The sequence below is a fragment of the Zalophus californianus genome, chromosome 2, assembly GCF_009762305.2.
Source record: "Zalophus californianus isolate mZalCal1 chromosome 2, mZalCal1.pri.v2, whole genome shotgun sequence".
Lineage (NCBI taxonomy): Eukaryota > Metazoa > Chordata > Mammalia > Carnivora > Otariidae > Zalophus > Zalophus californianus.
In genome coordinates, this window is record NC_045596.1 from 84,218,487 (window position 1) to 84,238,861 (window position 20,375).

The window sequence follows — 20,375 nt, forward strand, 5'->3', positions numbered from 1 at the left end:
CCTTGTACAGCTCTGTACTTTGTACTATGGTCACGGCATAATGCACCACAAGCTGTTGCTCAATAAATCCTGTGTAAACGCTCAGACCCCACCTAAGGGATTAAGCTGCATTATTGTTGCAAACATTTTTTTCATGGCAGGATTCAGTAACCCATGTCGAAAATAGAAGGAGAGGTAGTGATAAAACCTGACCGAGTGAGGCAGGATCGTTCTTTCTGCAAAGCGCATTCACGATTTGGCCCCTATTCAAGGGCTCAAAGATGTCTTGGAAGGTTGCCCAGCCTCAGCTTAACAATCACAAGCTCAGAGTCCAGCCTCGCTAACTACCTGGTCTTGTGCTTTTCCTTCCCTATCTATTAATTACAGTGAAGATCTTTTAAGACTCTTTTCTCAATTGAAAAACTTTTTTTCATTGGTATTTTATCATAAACTTTCAAAACAACTTTCCTAAAGTGTTGAACAAGATGGCCTTATCTACCATTACTCCCCCAATCACTGTCACATTAACCTTACAGGACTTGTCACCAGCTGAAATGGCCTTATTTGTCTACTTGCATGTTGTCTGTCTCCCCCTGAAACCACTTAAAAGCATAAAGTTGAACAAAAGTCAAAATGGCTACACGAGAGCTTCAGCAAACTTGATTTTAAAGCAACCTTTTTCAGGGCGCTTGGGTGGCTTGGTCTGTTGGGCGTCCGACTCTTGATGTCAACTTGGGTCATGATTTCAGGGTGGTGGGATCCAGCCCCACATCAGGCTCTGTGCTCCACAGGGAATCTGCTTGAGATTCTCTCTCCCTCATCTCTGCCATGCTCCCTCGCTTGCTCACTCGCTCTAAATAAATAAAATCTTTAAATAAAATAAAAATAAAGTAACCCATTTCCTCTCTTCCACAAACTTCCCCTCCTCCCTTCTTAGCCTTTGGTTTCAGGATCCCAGGCCCACGCTTAAAAGGACTAACAGGACTAAATGAGGCTGGCAGTATATACAATTCCTGTGGAAACCAGCTAGATCCTGTATTTCCCTACAAACCCCCCAGACCCTTTCTCGGGGGCGGGGGTGGGCGTGGGGCTCACAGTTTTTGAAGGCCATAGCCGGCTGCAGCCTCCTTTGCCCGGCAAAGCAATGAAGCTCTTGTTCTCTTTATCCCAAACTCTGTCTTTGAGTTATATTTTGGCCCTGAAGCCCAGAGGTCGGATTTTGACAACACCCCTACAATGGACAGTCCGTGAGAGCAGAGCCTCATCTGCCTTTTTTCACTGCAGCACCCCCGTGACCAGGACAGCACCCGCTGCTCAGATTGTCCCTCAGTAAATGCTTGATAAATGAACGAATAAATGAAGCTCAACAGTCTTTACAGTCAGAACATAGATGTGTCTTAATCCTGGTTTTGTCTGTGATTTTTAGGGTCTTGTACACTATCAACCATCAAGTGGTTGATACCCTCTGATAAGTCTATGAGAAAAGAAGAATTCTGGGCAGATTTTGAAATGCTTTGAATTTCATGCACAAATAATGCCCACTGGTTTTTCTCCCTAAATCTCACCACGTTGGGGAGCAAGTGTCGTATCTAAGAGCCCAAGAGAGGCTTCTTTCTGTCTCAGGTCCCTGTCACTTTGGGACTGTGTGAGAAACTCAGCTTTATTTCTCCCGTGCTCCAATTCACTTTCATTCCAACAGAGAAAACAATCTTCCTATTTATTTTCCAAGTGACTTCCCATGGTTTGAAGACCTCTCAACAACGGAAAGTAGAGTAAGAAAAAAAAAACAAGAGTTACAGTGAATGTGAATGAGTACCATATTTATTGTCCTCTTGGTTCTCACAGGAGAAGACAGAATCCCATGAACTGACCTCTCTTCATCTCACGCTCGAATGTGCTTTGCATCCAGCCCTGCAGCAGGGCCCCACCCTGCTCTTTCCACTGTCTCTGTTAATGTTTGCATAACTATTAGCAGAAGAGTCTCAGAAATCCAAAGTCAAGAGTTAAGTACATCAGACTCTAACCCAGTATGTGTGGCAAAATAAAATCTATTAAAATGGTAGAGATGACTAAACACAGCGCCATACATGAGCTGTGGAAGACCATTTCCAATGTTACCATTCTCTTACAGAAATAACATGTATACAGCACATTTCTCTCCTTGTACCAGTTGTTGTCAGCATATATTTAGGTCTGTTCATTAATTTAGTCTTCCTTTACAAATTCATTTCTTTTCTGATATCTTTTTCCCCTCTTAAGAATATGTCTGGAGGGGCACCTGGGTCGCTCAGTTCGTTAAGCGACCAACTCTTGATACCAGCTCAGATCTTGATCTCAGGGTCATGAGTTCAAGCCCTGCACTGGGGCCATGGAGTGTACCAAAAAAAAAAAAAAATTCTGGAAGACATTTGCCTTCAAATTTGCTTTAGTTTTACTCTTACCTCATGTGTTAATTGGGTAATAATGATTATGATGTTAAAAAGTACAACCACCATCTCCTTAGCATTTATTTTGTTCCAGCTGTTCAGTCCTCACAACTACCTTTGAAGGTTAGAGATTATCATCTCCATTTTACCAATGAGAAAACTGAAGTCCAGGTCAAGTGGTCACCCAAGCTCACAATAACCAATAAGCCTCAGAACCTGGATTCCAATCCATGTCAGTGTGGCTAGAAGCCCAGCCCTCTCTAGGACAGGAGGGTCACCCCCCAGGATGGTGCTTCCATTCACAGAGCCCTCATTATGTGCCAGCACTGGGCCTAGCCCTTAGCTAAATTTTAAATTTATTCTTCAAGACAAACTTACAAGGGCAGTGTACGTATTCCCATTTCACTATAAGAAAACTGAACATAGAAGTGAAGTAACTCGATTAAGGGCTAGTAAGGGCAGAACTATGATACAAATTCTGGTCCATCGATTTCAAAGCCCACCTCACAGGGCTCCTGGCCTAGAACATCCTCTAGTTTAATGGAGACAGGATTTTCAACATGGACAAGAAAATTATATATTTATCAAAGAAGAATCTTCTAAGTTGCATCCCCAAGCCCCAGGCTTTCATATATATATTGAAATAACTGAACACATAAGATGAGGAGACTCTTAGATATTGAAGGAGAGGCCTGGATTGCCTGGATTTATCATCTTTTTAGTCACTGAACCATGGCCTACAACTTCTCAGGTTTAAAACCGAATCTATATCTAATTAGTCTTGATTTTAAAGCCAAACTCTCATTGCCATTCCATTCCATAACTGATTACATGATTCTTCCCAGAGAAAACCACTCAAATACCTTAATCTAGATTCTTTAAATTCTCCCAGTTTATCAAGTAGAATAAAAGTTGGCTAGAGCTAACGGGAAATTAATGCCCAGCACACTAATGGACACAACTGAATGTTTACGGAATGATTAAATAAGCCACAGATGAAATATCACATTGTCAATGCAATTTATGTAACTTTTATTTTTTGATACAATTTTAAACTTACAGAAAGGTTGAAAAAGCAGTACAAAAGAATTCCTACACATCTCCACCCCTTAACATTTTGCCACATTTGCTTCATTATGAATGCAATTTATAAACATGATCGTACATAATAAAATAATTTTATAGCAATTTATAATTAATCAATATTGATAAAAATGATTTATTTATTTTAAAAAAAGATTTTATTTATTTATTTGTCAGAGAGAGAGAGAGCACAAGCAAGGGGGAGTGGCAGGCAGAGGGAGAAGCAGGCTTCCCGCTGAGCAAGGAGCCCAACGCAGTACTTGATCCCAGGACCCTGGGACCATGACCTGAGCTGAAGGCAGACACCTAAATGACTGAGCCACCCAGGCGTCCCAATAAAAATGATTCAAACCCAAGCTAAAAGAAATACCACTTTGCTGCCAGGGTCAACAAACACAAATCTAATTCACAGCTTGTGAATTGGAAAATTCACCGGATTCTGCCACATCTACAAGCCACACATAATTATGGGTGACAACCTATGTTAGGATACCCAAAAATTTCCAGTGTCCACAGTGATGTCCATTTCAACGTGAGCTTATTTTTCAAAGGAGAATCACTCTAAATGGCCTTTGCAAAAAGAAGATGTTATTGTCAAAACAATATTTTTTTTTGAGAGAGAGAGAAAGGTGTGGAGAGGGGGAGAGGGAGAGAGAGAATCCTAAGCAGGCTTCACACCCTGTGGAGAGCCTGACTCAGGGCTCAATCCCATGACCCTGAGATCATGACCTGAGCCGAAATCAAGAGCTGGATGCTTAACCGACCAAGTCACGCAGGTGCCCCAGTCAAAACGATATTTTATAACAAAACCCACAAATGAAAATGGAATCCTACCCAAAAAAGTAATCAAATGGCAACAATCAATGCCCCAAACTTTCCAACAACAACCAATATGGCTACTACCCAGAACTCTCTTTCTATTGTGACAGCTGAACCTCCATTTTCTCAAGGAATAAAAACAAAGCAGCTTTATTTTGATTATTCATTATTTTTCGAGGCTAACCATGAGAGGCCTACATGAACCTCTCAGCCTTCCACATTTGGTTCCACAGATACTGCAATCGTCATGTTCCTGTGATTCCCTGACAGGACTTTATGAGTGGACTTCCTTTTCTGGGTAGGAAGCAGTGGTAGGGTAAAACTGGGTCACGTGGTGCCAGAGCTGGAGGGGGAGGGCTAAAGTCACAGGCCTGGCACAGGCTGAAGGACACCGATGCCCAGCCTTGCTGGAAGATGTCACCTGAGTAAGCAACCTTCCCCGACAGAATGCACCATACAAACTCTGCACAGAAGGATGAATCGGACATGTGGACATGTGGCAGGTGGACACATTTCCTTGCTTCTTCATCTTGTCTCTGGTTGTCTTCGGCTCCAGCTGGGGCCTTAGAAAGGCTTTATTCCAGGATCCGCTGAAAATACAACCTGCACTCCCTCAGTAAATATCCGTCAGGGAAGTCACACGAAAAGATTGCTCCAATTCGCTCTTGCTGGTGGGCTTCCAAGGGTAAAATAATACAGTCCGCGTCTTTTCAGTCATGAGGAAACCGTTGTCACTGAATCTCCCAGGGATGCTTCCTACATCTAACCAAACAAAGGGAGCAACGGTGGAGGTTTCCAGATCAAAAGCAAATGTGTCACCTTGCTGAGAGATGATGGCCTGAAAGAAAAAGATAAATTAAGTGAACGGTGAGGGGAGACCTATCTGTTCTATCCACAATGCCTATCAGAACATTTACGTGGGCCAACAGGGAGCACATCTCCTCCAGCTTTGGCTCTGTCACTGCCAAAGTCTGACATTCCATGCACTGTGTCAGATACTGAAAAATACATGGAAATTTATTTAAGGCTGTGGGAAATTACCAAACTGTAATCTCCAGCCAAGTGTAGAAATATGTCGTCTCCAATTATTAAGGAGAATATTTCACAAGAAGCTCAGAGCTTTATATGTTTTACATTTTTTCTCAGGGGATCAGGAGAGGAACATTTTGGCATAAGGGCTGGGAAGTTCCAATGACTTTCTCAGGATATATGTGGAGCTAGCACCACCATGGAACTTGTTCTTCTAGAAAGATCCAGCAACCTAGGCAGCCGCCTGCCAGGCATTTACAAAAGCTCTACCATTAGAGCTTTCTCTCTCATGCTGCATAGTACCATAAAGTCACATTATTAGCACTTTTAACACGTGCAAATCCCACACAGTATCAGCAATTTAATTTAATGCATTTAAGTGCATATTAAGTGCAATTTAAGCCCTGTCATTCACTAGCCAATTAGCGCACGCTAAAGTGAGGCTAGGCTGGGCTGTGCCCCTGGGGGTAGGGGTTTGTGAGGTTCTCTCAGTGCGAGTGTGCAGCTGAGAGTGATCTGGTATTTAAGGCTGTGCCTCTGACATGAAATGTGACCCCCTCAACACGCAGACACACCACACTGTAGGTCTGACGTTGCACGTGATGTGTGGCATAGAGAATTTCAAGGCGCAGTTTTTACTCTATATAATTTTGGCCTTACGTATCATGGAGGGTTCTGAGTTATAAACAAGAAAACGTACTTTGGAGGAAAGAGCAAAGAAACTTAACAAAGCGTATTAGGTGTCTCTGGGAGTTTCGGAGAGTCAGGTCTCAAGCTGGATGTTAAATTCCCAAATCATGCCGCCCAGCGGTTGGGTGAAGACCCTAAGGCAGTCACAGGCACGCCACTCGCGCGGCTGGCCCCAGCCGGCCTGCAAGGCTGCCAGGGACGCCTCAGCTACTGTTGCTCTAAGACCAAAGCCAGAAGGGACACTGATGCCTGCCCCCTCATACTGCCTGCTTCCGATCCGAAGTCTCATCTCTATATATGACGGCAGAGCCCAGGGTCAAGCTTGTAGCCTGGCTTCAGGGAGGTATGGTCAACAACTTCCCAGCATCCTACTGGGGACAGCACACCCGCCTGCCTGGCCCGTGTGAAGCCTGCAGTAAATGCTAACTATTATTACTATTGTTATATCCCTTTAGGAAGGGCAAGTCTCACTGAAGTCCAGACGCGGTAGGACGAAGGAACAAGTTCCACTTCTCTCCCACACCCACTTGTCCCAAGGTAATGAAGGCCTGGTTTAGGAAAGAGAAAAAGATTTCGAAATCCTAAGTCTAGAGACTGCAAATTTGTCTGGTGCGGTGTTTCGGTTTTGTTGCCGTTATTGTTGTTGTTGTTTTTCTGGAAAGAAGCTGTGTAAACGTATGGCATTCCCATCAGGCTGCTCTACCTCAGTTACCACAGATGGCTTACATTTCAGCATGTGAACATTTCACTATTAATTAGAAAGAAAGGTATGTTTTCATCTCAAGGACTGAGTTTTAGTACGATTATTTCTAAGTAAATGCAAACAAACCCTGTCACTTAAGCATTCTCAGTGAAGTACAGGTCTGAAACAAATTTAACTTTCACTAAACAGAGAGTAAAACTTTCTAGAGAATACATTCAATCACCGTGTGTCGGGGAAAGGGTAGGAAAGGTTTTCAATCAACTAGACAGACTGCACGTTCTCCAGCTGCACAATTTTTATAACAACACATCCTGGTCATCCCATTTGTTTCTTGGCAATTATAGATTTGGTGATTAAGCTACTTTGAAGCAATAAATCAAAGAGAGCAGAGGGAAATTTTTAAAAAATTCATCGATTGTCCTTAAACCCTCAAAGTCAGAGTGCTTCTGCTGGGGCTGCCTGGTCCCCCCCGTTACACAGGTTTGCTGGCTTGTCAGGGCGGCACATGACACTTCAGGGATGAAGCAGGAAAGGCCAGGGACAGAGCCTGGAATGCGGTGACAAGTCCTGCTGCCTCTTCCTGCCCCGCCCGCTCCAGCCCACTAGGGGCCAAGGGGTAGTGCTGGTGGCAGGAACCCTAAACTCTGACAGACACTGAATTAGAAAAGCAGTTATTTGGTCTTTGCTTCCAGTGGGAAGAGACTAACATTCCTCAGGTCCCGGGGAAACTCAGTACCAAGGAGAAATTCTGCAAAATGCAGGATGCCATGTGCTTGCCCCAGAAGCAGGGTACCCCTGCAAGGCCACGGGGACCCCAGGCCACTGGTACTTACGGTGATGTGTGCCTTGTGGAGCCCCACGCTCTCACTCAGTGAAGACAGGAAGTGATAGTTGGCTGGGCTCACAGGTTGGCTGTCAGCTGAAAGGTAAAAGGAAAGCACACAGCTCTGCCGTGTGCAATTCCCACAATTCTCCAACAATACAGGCACCGACTCCTTATAGAGGAGAACGGCCTTCCCTCCTTTCAGGACAAAATGCTCCGTCTCAGAGGAGCACAATGGCTCCAGGGAATGCCACGTGTGGACTCTCACCTGGGGAGAAACAAGACAGAGCAAAAGCAAACATTCTTGGTTACTATCTTTTTTTTTTTTTTTTAGAGAATAATAGATGGAAGTCAGAATAGCAGACCTAGTTAGGAGCCTATGAACCCTGGGCTTAACTGCAGCTCCACTGAGTACCAGAGCTTGTAACAGAGCAAGTTACCCAACTCCTCAAAGGCTCTGTTTCTTCACACGTAAAATGAGAATAAGAACAGCACTAACTTCACTGGCTGTTGTGAGAGTTAAATAATCTATGGAAGACACAGGACCTGGTGCACTGTCATTATTCTGTAACCGTGACCTATTTGCAGTATCCTCCAAACTGCAACCACCTGAGACTCTGGAGTTCCTCCCTTTTTGCCTCGCATTGTTTTAAATACAGGTGTATTTTTCCATATACATTCGGAATTCTTGTACAGATTTTCACTTTAACAAACCACTTTTAAGGATTTCTTTCCGTCAAGTTCAGGCTATTTCCAGCTTCTTGTGATTATATAACCTTATATTGTAGTGGCACTTTACAATTTATAATTTGCTTTTGTCTAATTATTTTATTATTTATTTTATTCACTGCCCATTGAAATCCTTCAAGACAGGCTGACAAGTGAAGATATGATATTCACAGATGAGGAAACTGAATCACCAAGGCATTAAGCCTTCAGGTCACGGGATAAATGGCAGAGTTTTACCCTGAAGGTACAGGTGTTCTGAGTCCAAGGACAGCCCATTTTCTGCGACAGGCACTTAGAAACATTTCAATACAAATTAATTTCTCTTTTCTTTTTCCCAGAAGAAATATAACCAATAACTAAAGAGATGACCAAAAACACTCATTCTGTCTTAGAAAAAAACTCCAAGCAACTTACAGTGAGCTTTGCCTTGCAGTCAGAGCGAAGGTCTGACACACCATAGATGAAAAACACGTCTTGATCCTCAAAACCCACTGGCAACAGTGGAGCGAAGAAATGCCGCGCAAAGTAATGAAGCATTTTCCACTTTCCTCCATACTCTAAAAATAGGCAAGTTAAGAGATGGGCAGGGTCAAGCAGTCAGGGTCATCTCCCCCATGGTCCAGCTATGCTGACTTGTCATGATTCTAGGGCCTGAGCATAGCAGGGAGATTCAACAGGGGCACGAACCCACGTTCACTGAGGCCTCGGGGCATTCCAGTCTTTACTTCACGGCATCCTCACATGTGGGTGAGGCAAGAATTCCCATCCACTTTACAATGAGGAAAGGGAGGCTCAGACCGTACATCAACATGCCACAGGCAGTACTCTGAGCCCAGACCCAACTCCTAGGCAGCACTTTCTCATACATAATTCTTCTTCCAATATTCCTTTCTACTACATACACATGAAAGAAGGAAATCGGTAGCATGGCAGTAAAATTATTACACGTATTAGCAACTGTAAGAAAATACTGCACTTGTATAAAACATTATAAATATTCACTTATATATATATATGAATAATATAAATGTTAAAGGGAGGGGAGCCTGGGCGGCTCAATCGGTTAAGCAACTGACTCTTGATTTCAGCCCAGATCATGATCTCCGGGTCATGAGACTGAGCCCCGCATCTCCATGCTCAGCAGCTCAGCACAGAATCTGCTGGAGATTCTCTCCTTCTTTTTCTCTCTGCCCCTCCCCCCTCCCGTTCGCACGCACTGTCTCTCTCAAATAAATAAAATCTTTTAAAATTTTTAAAAAATAAGAGTTATAGGGAACATAGTCAATAATCTTGTAGTAACTTTGTATGGTGACAGATGGTAACTACACTTATCATGGTGAGCATTTCGTAATGTACAGAAATGTCAAATCACTGTCTGGTACACCTAAAAAAATATATAAACAGAACACTTGGGAAAAAAAACAATTAAAAAAGTGACAGAGTTATTTAGAACTCAAAGTCTCCTTCCTTTTCCCATAAGCACAAAAGCCTCCAAGTGAAATAAAACAACCATTATCACAAATGCCACCAGCAAGTGCAGACTCGAGGAGAACATCCAAACAGATGACAGTTAATGACAGTTGCCCCGATACAATTAGAAGCTTTCGAGAACCTATGAATTCTGTGCCCTGTTGGCATGTCCAGGATGCTAAACCCCCAAACTAAAAAACGTCACCATGCCTCTATTCCAAAAAGCTCTTTCCCACAAAGCACTGTACCAATGAACAACTTCCAGAGAGATGGTGGGGAGGGGGAGAGGGCAGAGGAGGGGTGAGGGGGTGTGTGTAGGCGGGGAGGATCATGTCCAGAATTCACAGTGCAAGCTGCTGAGATGGAGAAAAGTGGTTTGAAGTTCAGAGAGAACCAATTTCTTCCAGTTTTCCAAAATTTCAACTCTCAGTGCTTCAACTGCAACTCCTAATATTTCCCCTTAAAAACAACAAGCAGGGAGGGGTGGAGAGGCCTTTCATATTAGATCTATAAAATGAACTCGAACTTACAAAGTTGACCTTGAACAACATGGGGTTAGGGGCACCAACCCCTGTGCAGTCAAAAATCCACAGGTAACTTCTGACTCCCTCAGAACTTAACTACTAAGAGCTTACTGTTGACCAAGCCTTACCGATAACGTAAGTGGTCAAGTGACACATATTTTGTACATTATATGTATTATATACTGTATCCTTACAATAAAGCAAGCTAGAGAAAAGAAAATGTTATTAAGAAAGTCAGAAGCAAGACAAAATACATTTACAGTACTGTACTGTCTTTACCCAAAAAATCTGCATCTTCGTGGACCTGCAGAGTTCAACCTCATGTTGTTCAAACATCAACTGTATTTGGAAAGTTTTCTCCTAAGTTAAAGATGGCTCAGACCTGAGGTAACTTACAGACTCTCGTGTGGTATCCATTACAGAAGAGACTTCACATGCGTGGTTCCAGCTTCATGGCCACACACAGAACACAGGAGGACAGCAATTGAAGCACAAGGTCTCACTGGGACACACACTAGTTACTCATCAGTGACAATATGGCTACCAATATAATATCCTGCATAGTCAGCTAAAAATGCTGTGGGATTTCTGGCTTTTCCATTAGCTCTGTGCCTGTCCAAGCTTATGAGCCAAGCAAAATAAAATGCCCCAGTGGATTTCTGTATTTGCAAAATTATAACTAAAAATGAGACTAATTTTTTAAAAAGGAAACGTGTAAGAATCTATAGATTCCAAGCAGCGATGATCCCTTTAAAGGATCACCATTTCAGATAAGAGGCATGACACATGCCTTCCCCCACCCCCACCGGCACACACTATAAGCACCAGATTCATTAAACCAACGACACAGAGTTAAACAGACGCTATGAGGCTGTCCAGACCAGGAGCAGACATAGCATACCTTGTCACAACTCCTCCCTGGCACCTGTTTTCTGTACCAGGTACAAGAAGATGGTGATCCTCTCCACGGAGGCACTGTCCTGAGAGACTTTAGAAAACAAATTCTTGCTCTGCCATCATACTCCTGGTTCCTGGGTTTACTCACCCTTTCTAAAGAACTCGTTAAAATAATCTGCAATACAGTCGTTTAAGGGAAGATTAACAAAGACTGGGCTCTCCCCATTCTCGAACCAAACTCTGCTTCAGGAGTCCACGACCTCATCCACGTACAAGAAGGCAGAGTCAGGGTCCAAGTGTCTCTGAACAATATCTCTTTGTCCAGTTTTAAGCTTCCCAGAAAAGCGACTCTCCCCAGTCTACCCCTGATTCTCATCCAATACTCTTGGATGGTGCTGATAAACAGTTTGGTCAGAGAAACCCGATCGAGACTCCAATTTACCGCAAGAGGGGACTCGGCACACTAATCAAAGCACACGGGGAATGGACTCCTTTGGATTTGCATTCACAGCTAGTTTAAGAGCCTCACCCAGCAAAGAGGCTTTTTTACTGTATGGCCTTGACTCACTTTTGTCCCCAAATTCTTGTGTACATTATTAACTGAATTTCTTTTCAAACCACCACCAGTGAACACCAAAGATTCATTATTACTCCTTGATTTTCAAAAAATATATCAAAATAGAATAATTCAAACTGCAGGCACCATGCCAGTCATCTCCCTGTTGCCAACGGAACTGATGCAACTGATAACCCCTCCTACGTGGATTTCTGACTCCACCACGTTTCCAAGAGATAAATAGGGCAAAAATAAAGATGACCTTATGGGCCTAGAGGGGAATCCGGGAAAAGGACATTTTAACACTCAGCTGGGCCAGCCTTCCACTTGGCTGAATTCTTCCGAGGAAGAGCAGCTTACGTAAGTGCTTCTTTTGCCTGGAAATTCCTCCTAATCAAATTCAAAATTTTGAGACACATGGCTGAAACCTTCATGCATGAATCTACCCCCTTCATTAGCCAGCTTTTGTGACTCTGCACAGCCCCGAACTCGAACAAGGCTGCCGCGAAGGCCGCCGCCGCCGGAGCACCCCGGAAGGTGGGCAGGGCGGCCGCAGTTCACAGGCTGCGGGAGGAGCCCCTCCACTGCGCTCGGGTCTACCCGGATTAATCTGACCCCTCAGGCTCCGTGCTTTCTCAGTGCATCTCCGCACCGGAGTTGCTTTCTCTCACAGACACAAAGAATGCTGCAACACTTACCTAGAGAAGCCCAGGAAGGAGCCTGCCAGATGTCATTCAGCTGCCAATAAAGTGCACCCATGGTGTAGCCTTGCCCATCCACTATCTCGCTGCGACTGCGGCGGTAGAATTCAGTCTCTATTTTGACACACTGAGCCTGCATCACCTGATTTGGGGGAAAACATCGAAGCACACGTGTTATTGTTTGACCTAAGTGTCTAGAGCTGAGAAAACTGCAGGCTTGAGGGTGTTTTTTTAAATCAGGTTGGATAAATTAGGGAATCTGATTAGCATTATGTCTACCATTATTATACTAGATCTGTAACTAGCCCCTCAGTATGTCAGAAGGGTTGTCTATAACAGCTGATTTATTTGGGAGTCTTAGTGTTTCGTTTATTGTAACAATGGGTGATTGAGGAAATAGGATGGTATGAAAGGTTCCTTGCTAATGATAGTGTAGGCAATGATGGAAAGCAGACTATTATTATTCCAGAGTAAATGGTATATGTAGTCAAACACTAAATTTTCTTGCAGTGATGGGTTTTACAAATATATTCATAGCTACTGAAGAAAAAAGTTTTATTAGTTTAGATTAGAAAAAAATTCTACAGGAAAAATAACATTATTATGACTCTTATACTGTCCAATCCCTAACCCCTTTTCTCTTTTTTCAAGATTTTATTTATTCATTTGAGAGAGACAGAGAGAGAGAGCATGAGCCCGGGGAGAGAGGCAGAGGCAGAGGGAGAAGCAGATTCCCTGCTGAGCTGGGTGCCAGACATGGGGCTCCAACCTAAAACCCCAGGATTACAACCTGAGCTGAAGGCAGATGCTTAACCATCTGAGCCAGCCAGGTGCCCCCCCAACCCCTTTTTTCTACTCAAGCAATTGTTCTTATATCATGACTTCTGATAATGAAAAATTTCTTATGAATGTAATTCCTTCATTATAGCAGAACAGATGGTAAATTGCAGCAATGAGACAAGTGAATTTAGTTCCTATTGAAGAGGCACTAAAGAATTTCATGTAGGACTCTTAATTATGGGCAACATCATTGAAAAATCACTCTTTCATTGCTGCTGTTATCACGTACTTTTTAAAAAGATCTTATTTATTTTATTTTAGAGAGCACAAGCCAGGGGGAGAAGAAGAGAGGGAGAGAGAGTCCTAAGCAGACTCCTCACTGAGCGCGGAGCCCGATGCGGGGCTCGATCCCACCACTCTGAGATCACGACCTGAGCTGAAACCAAGAGTGGGAGGCCCAACCAACCGCACCACCCAGGCACCCCTGTTATCCCATGCTTTTAACTTAGAGTGGTAGTAGGAGAAGCTCATGAGTGAGAGGTTCTTAGGCTCATTTGGAGAGGTCACCAAGGAGAACCTGCAGAGACGGTCAGAGCTGCAAGGACTCCTCATTAGAGTGGGGCCTGGATTTTCACAGAGGAGGGAAAAGAAGGATGCAGAGAAGGTCTCTTGAAGACTAAGCCCAGATGCTTTCCTAAAAGCTGGAAGAGCTCAAATAAAGGTAGAACCTTTAAATAGGGTTAGGCTGGCTAACAGGTGAAGGTATGACTTATATGAGGTGGGGCCACAAAATTCCAGAAGGGTGAAGCAAGAAGAGATCATGGTATTCAATAAAGATTTAGTAAGCACCTACAGTATGTGTTACATGCTGGTAATGGTCCAACCCTCTCCCAGCAAAAAAATACACGAGCCCATCCTCATGGAGCTTATTGGCTTGTGCAGAACACAGGACTTAATCAAAGAGTCACGCAAATAAATGTAAACTTTAAACAGTAGTAAGTACTAAGAAGGAGGACTGAGCAATTTTACGAGTGTAGACAGTAGGGGAAATAGGCCTAGCCGAGGAATGATGATAGTCTCAAAGAAGAGGAAAGAGAAAAAGAGAGAGGGCAGAACCTGGCAGCCGGAGAGGACATGTGTGTTGAGCAGAGAATTCACAGGCGAAGAACTAAAAGGCACAGAGAGCCAGGAACAATGGAAGGGAGGCCAGTGAGATGCAGGGACCAGACCTGGGAAGGTTTTGGTGAGAGGCTACTGGAAGTCACAGAAAGCTTTTAAGCTCAGTGGGTGAAGGGACCAGATTTGCATTCCAAAAGAAGATGCTGCTGACCAAAAGAAGAAATGGAGGCACCGGGGTGGGGGCGGTGTCTACAGTGCGTTTAGGGCGACCATTCAGAAAGCTATGAAAACCATCCCAGCAAGAGATGATATCAGCTGTGAGCAGATAAAGAAATGTCCTTATTCAGGAATCAGACCACTGGGACCACAGCAATGAGAGCAGTGAATACACTCTAAAGAAAGACTCTCACAGACGAAGTGGAAATGGTGCCAACTGAAAATGACCACAGGATACAATCTGCATGTATTTAGTCCAACACTAAGTCAGAGGGAATGAAATAGAAAAACAGACCTATGAAATTTGATCTGTCAGTCAAGCCAATCTGCAATTATACTCAGAAATCTCTTGCCAAGTTCCTTGTAAAAATACTAATCTTATCTGAACTAAAAAAAAAAGAGAGAGAGAGAGAGAGAGATTTATCTACTTCTAGGCCTGCATAGGTAGGCACAGAGAAATTAAGTCCCTTTGTAAGCATTCATGTATGTTGAGTTATGGTACAAAATCAGTGCTGTGGAGCAACTTCTAGAAAATTCAGTGAAGATGAAGCAGCCCAAAAGTGGAAATCTCAGTAGAAACAGATTCTAGGGCAGCATCATCCATGCCCACTAGAGATCTTTACCTTACATCAGCATGGAAAGTAACCTTTATAGTTGTTAGAAAGATTTGATCTCTGAACTCATTTATATCACCCTGAGCCTCCATATAATAGCCCCACCAACCAACCTAAATTTCGCCTATGTGCACAAAATCAAGCCAGCCACATTCTCTGCCTCCACAGGACACACACCCAAGACCCTAAACAAGAGGAAATCTCAGTTCTCATCCAGAGAGTCCTGAAAAACAGCCATTGCTTTATAGACTGTGTGTGGAGTGATCATGAGAGGAGAAGCTGAGGAAGTCCTCACCAGATTGGTGAGTAACAATAGGAGGAGAGAGGTTCTAGTCACCAGACATTCTAGAAACTGCTGGTCCAGCCAAGCACGGGCATCGAATGGCAACCACCATGGACAATCCACTTTTGGTGCCAGCCCACAATTCTGGAACTCCCAGTACCTGAAGTACCCCTGAAGTCTGGGCAATTCCTGGTATACCAAAGAAGCCAAAGAACCTGCAACATTCTGTTATTACCCCAGAGACTTGGTTCAGTGTCAACTCATGGGTGGTATGGAAGGAGGGGTGTCATTTATGAAGTTTGGGACTGGAATCACTTTCCTTGGATCCACATTTATAAAGTAGGGTAAGTAGGAAAAAAGTAAAAACAGAATTCTGAGGTGGGAACAAAATATCAGTGTATACCACAGTAGGAAATTAAGTTATCTCTTTCAGGCAAAAATGAAAACTTCTAGGACAAAGCCATGCTTGTGCTTAGCTGGATCTAATCCAGAGGACAATCAGATATTTTACTGATGGCCTTGGTAGAGGTGACCTACATTTTCTTTTTATTCATGTAAGCTTCTTTTCAGGAAAAAAAAAGATCTCATGAGCATCGAATTATTTACATTGCTCCAAATTCTTTTCCAGTCTTTGTGAACACATATTGTAGCATATACATTTAGTGTTCTAGTCTCACTTAGGTTTCACATATGTACATTTCCATGCCCTAGAACTTGCTAGCATCTCTGTGCTTTAAATGGTTATACAGTTATACCACAGTGTGATTCATCATTCTCCAATTATTAGGCATTTGAATGGTTTCCAGTTTTTTCTTTCAATGCAAGAGCTAAGAACATTTTATGATCGTGTGTTGCTTCTTTTGGCAATAACAGATGACAATGTTAAACTCTTTGCTGCATATTGCTATATTAGGTTCCAGTCAAGAGGCTGCTATAAATTGGTGGCCTCCAGACAGAACTTTACCCCACACAGACTTTTTTTTATTATGTTACGTTAGTCACCATATAGTACATCATTAGTTTTTGATGTAGTGTTCCATGATTCATTGTTTGCATATAACACCCAGTGCTCCATGCAGTACGTGCCCTCCTTAATACCCATCACCGGGCTAACCCATCTCCCCACCCACCTCCCCTCTAAAAACCCTCAGTTTGTTTCTCAGAGTCCATAGTCTCTCTTGGTTCATCTCTCCCTCCAATTCCGCCCCCCTTCATTTTCCCTTCCTTCTCCTGACGTCCTCCATACTATTCCTCATGTTCCACAAATAAGTGAAACCATATGATAATTGACTCTCTCTGCTTGACTTCTTTCACTTAGCATAATCTCCTCCAGTCCCATCCATGTTGATGCAAAAGTCAGGTATTCATCCTTTCTGATGGCTGAGTAATATTCCATTGTATATATGGACCACATCTTCTTTATCCATTCGTCTGTTTGAAAAATGCCATTGGTATTTTGATTGGGATGCCCCACACAGATTTTAACTGGCCCACAGAGGTGGGTGTTTTTTGTTTTTTTTGAGGTTGGTGGTCTTTTTTTTTTTGTTTCTTGTTTGGATATTGTTTAATGTCTTAAGTCCCAGCCTGTATGTTCCATTTTGTCACAATTCCCAATAATCATACTCCTATCAATTTAAATTACCTTCCTAGCCCCCAGAAACATTTGAGTTTTCAGTCTCTATTTTAATTTTCAGAACTACTTGCAAGATATCTTTATTTTTGTATATCTGTTCTAACAATCTTCTCGCTGTAATTTATCTTTTCTGGTTTAATAGATAAATATTAATAATCTTTTAGAATTTTTAAACTTAAAAATTTTTTTTACATACATGCAGAATTCCTACCCCTTGCTAGCAATGAAAGGAAAAGGACACTAGGCAAGCCCTAACTAGTGGCCTATCATAGCTGAACTTAGTGTGAAGGAGGATAATCAAGGCTCTTGAGTGCTCTGGTCTCTAGCATAGTGCAGTACACTCCACAGACAGATGGTGCCATGTGCCAGCGTCATGGATCTGGGTTTACCCGAACCAGTAGGTGCCAGCTAGGGCTAATGAAGGACGCCTTTGTTCATAAAAATGCAGAAGGCCACTGCCCACTATCCTTCCTAAAGGGTTGTTGTACAATCCCACTTCCCTGGAAAATGTCTGGAACTGCCTCTTTCCCTTTAAAAATTGTACCTGTATTTATACACTCATGAATCCTTCCCTAAAGAGGACAATCTTTACATATAAGAAGGATAAATGCTTAGTCATTTCCTAGGCTACTCAGTCCCACTGTTAGCAGACAAATCTTATTTTAGTTTCAAAAAAGTCTATTTTCAGCAGCTTGCTTGATTACACTTATGAAATCAGTCTCCTTGGAGAAACAGATGGTAGGGTAAAAAGAAATTGGACCAGGATACTAAGACCTAGGTTCCAGCTTTGCCACTGTGATGGAGATTGCTAGCTGTTTACAAAAACCCATTTCCCCTGTCCTCCAGAGTCACAGAGCTATAGGTGGGCTCCATCCTCCAGAATCACACCCCTTACCCTTGGAACTAGGGGTAGCCATGTGACTAAGCCCTCCTGACAGAATGTAATTTATATTCTTCATTTACTTAAAATTATCCTGACAATAAGAATTTCCAATAAAGCCATGTTTCAATTGATATAATTCATACCATACAATTCACCCTTATAGCTTCCAGTTTGTTGGCTTTTAGTATTATCACAGGTGTGTACTCTCTCCACTACCTAATTCCAGAATGTTATCACCCCAAAAGGAAACACTGTACTTACTGTACTGGTTAAAAGCAGCTCCTCATTCTCCCTTCTCCTCTGCATCTGGAAACCACTCATGTACTTTCTGTCTCTGTGGATTTGCCTATTCTGGACATTTCATGTAAGTGGAACACATTTTGTTTATCCATTCATGAGTTGATAAACATTTGGATTGTTTTAACTTGTTGGCTATGAAAAATGCTATGAACATTTGTGCATAAGTTTTTGTGCAAACACATGTTTTCAATATTCTCAGATAGATATCTAAAAGTAGAATTTTGGGGTTCTATGGTAACTCTGTTTAACTTTTAGAGAAACTGACAACTTTTCTACAGCAGCTGCACCATTTTACCTTCCAACCGGCAACATATGAGGGTTCCAATTTCTCTACATCCTTACTGTGATGGTTGACTTTATGTGTGAACTTGACGGGGCTAAGGGATGCCCCAAATGGCTGGTAAAATTATTTCTGAATGTGTCTGTCAGGATGTTTCTGGTGATTGAGCAGACTAAGTAAAGAAGATCCAACCTCACCAATGTGGGCTAAGGATCATCCCATCAGTTGAGGGCCTGAATAGAATAAAATAGCAGAGGAGGGCAATTTCTCTCTCTCTTCTTGAGCTGGGACACCCATCTTCTCCTGCCCTCAGACAATGCAGCTCCTGGTTCTCAGGCCTTTGGACTCCCGGACTTACACTGGTGGCCCCTCAGTTCTCAGGCCTTTAGAATCAAATTGTTTTAAACCACTGGTTCTTCTGGTTTTCCATCTTGTGGATGGCAGATTGTAGGACTTCTCAGCCTCCATAACCATGTGAGCCAATTCCTATAATAAATCCCATATATATCTGTATAGATATCCTATTGGTTCTGTTTCTCTGGAGAACCCTGACCAATACACTTACCAATACCTTTCTTTTCTTCTAGATATTCCAGTGGGTGTAGGGAGTATCTCTTTGTGGGTTTTGATCTGCATTTCCCTAGCAACTAATGATGTTAAGGGTATTTTCATGATACTTATTGGTCATTTTCTTTGGAGAAATGTTCATTCAAATCTTTTGGCTGTTTTTTAATTGGGGTTTCTTTTTCATTATTGAATTATAAGAGTTTTTAAATATATTATGGATGTTAGATCCTTCTTACATATATGACTCAAAAATTTTCCCCCGTTCTGTGGATTATCTCTTCACTTTTGTGATATATTGGCTTCTGATACACAAAATTTCTAATTTTGATGAAGTTCAATTTATCTATTTTTTCATTGGTTGCTCATGCTTTAGGTGTCATATCTAAGGAACTGTTGCCAAATCAAAATTCACAAAGATTTACTCCTATGTTTTCTTCTAAGAGTTTTATGACTTTAGGGGCACCCGGGCAGTGTTGAGCATCTGCCTTCAGCTCAGGTCATGATCCTAGGGTCCTGGGATCAAGCCCCACATCGGACTCCCTGCTCAGCGGGAAGCCTGCTTTTCCTTCTCCCACTTCCCCGGCTTGTGTTCCTGCTCTCGCTATCTCTCTGTCAAATAAATAAATACAATCTTTAAAAAAAAAAAAGAGTTTTATGACTTAGCACTTCCACTTAGATCTTTGATTCATTTTAAGTTAATTCTTGTATATGGTGTGAGGCAGGGATCCAAATTCATTTTTTTACATGTGGATATCCATTTGTTCAAAACACTATTTTTTCTCCATTTTATTGTCTTCACACCCTTGTAGAAAAATCAGTTGACCATAGACTTATGTGTTTATTTCTGGACTCCTAATTCTATTCAATCAATCTATATGTCTGGCCTTAGGTCAATACCACACTATCTTGATTACTGTAGCTTGTAGTTAAATTTTGAAAGTAGCATGTGTGACTCTCCCAAATTTGTTTTTTTCCAGATATTTTGACTATTCTGTGTACCCTGCATTTCCACATGAGTTTTAGGATCATTCTTCCCATTTCTCTGAAAATAGTAGTAGGAATTTTGATAGGGATTATGTTGAATCTGTGGATCACTTTGGGGAGTCCTGCCATCTTAACAATATTAAGTCTTCTGATCCATGTCTCCATTTCTTTAATTTCCCTCAATAATGTTTTGTAATTTTCACAGTGCAAGTCCTGCATCTCTTTGGTTAAAGATATTCCAAAATATTTTATTCTTTTGATACTATTATAAATGTTATTATTTAGTT

The 20,375-nt window shown here is 42.3% G+C and overlaps 1 protein-coding gene across 2 annotated transcripts in view; it reads right to left on the minus strand.

Annotated features, from left to right (window-relative positions):
• Window positions 1–3,309: 3,309 nt before the first annotated feature.
• MANBA (mannosidase beta) overlaps window positions 3,310–20,375 on the minus strand; it is a 122,416-nt gene continuing 105,350 nt past the window's right edge. Inside the window, exons 13-16 of one of the 2 annotated variants that reach the window (XM_027598546.2) lie at window positions 12,427–12,571; window positions 8,696–8,838; window positions 7,563–7,820; window positions 3,310–5,145 (exon numbers count right to left, since the gene is read on the minus strand). In XM_027598546.2, coding sequence (XP_027454347.2) covers window positions 4,921–5,145; window positions 7,563–7,820; window positions 8,696–8,838; window positions 12,427–12,571 — 771 coding nt within the window. In that variant the 3' untranslated portion in view covers window positions 3,310–4,920. The remainder of the gene's footprint in view (window positions 5,146–7,562; window positions 7,821–8,695; window positions 8,839–12,426; window positions 12,572–20,375) is intronic. The other variant, XM_027598545.2, reaches the window with a different exon arrangement.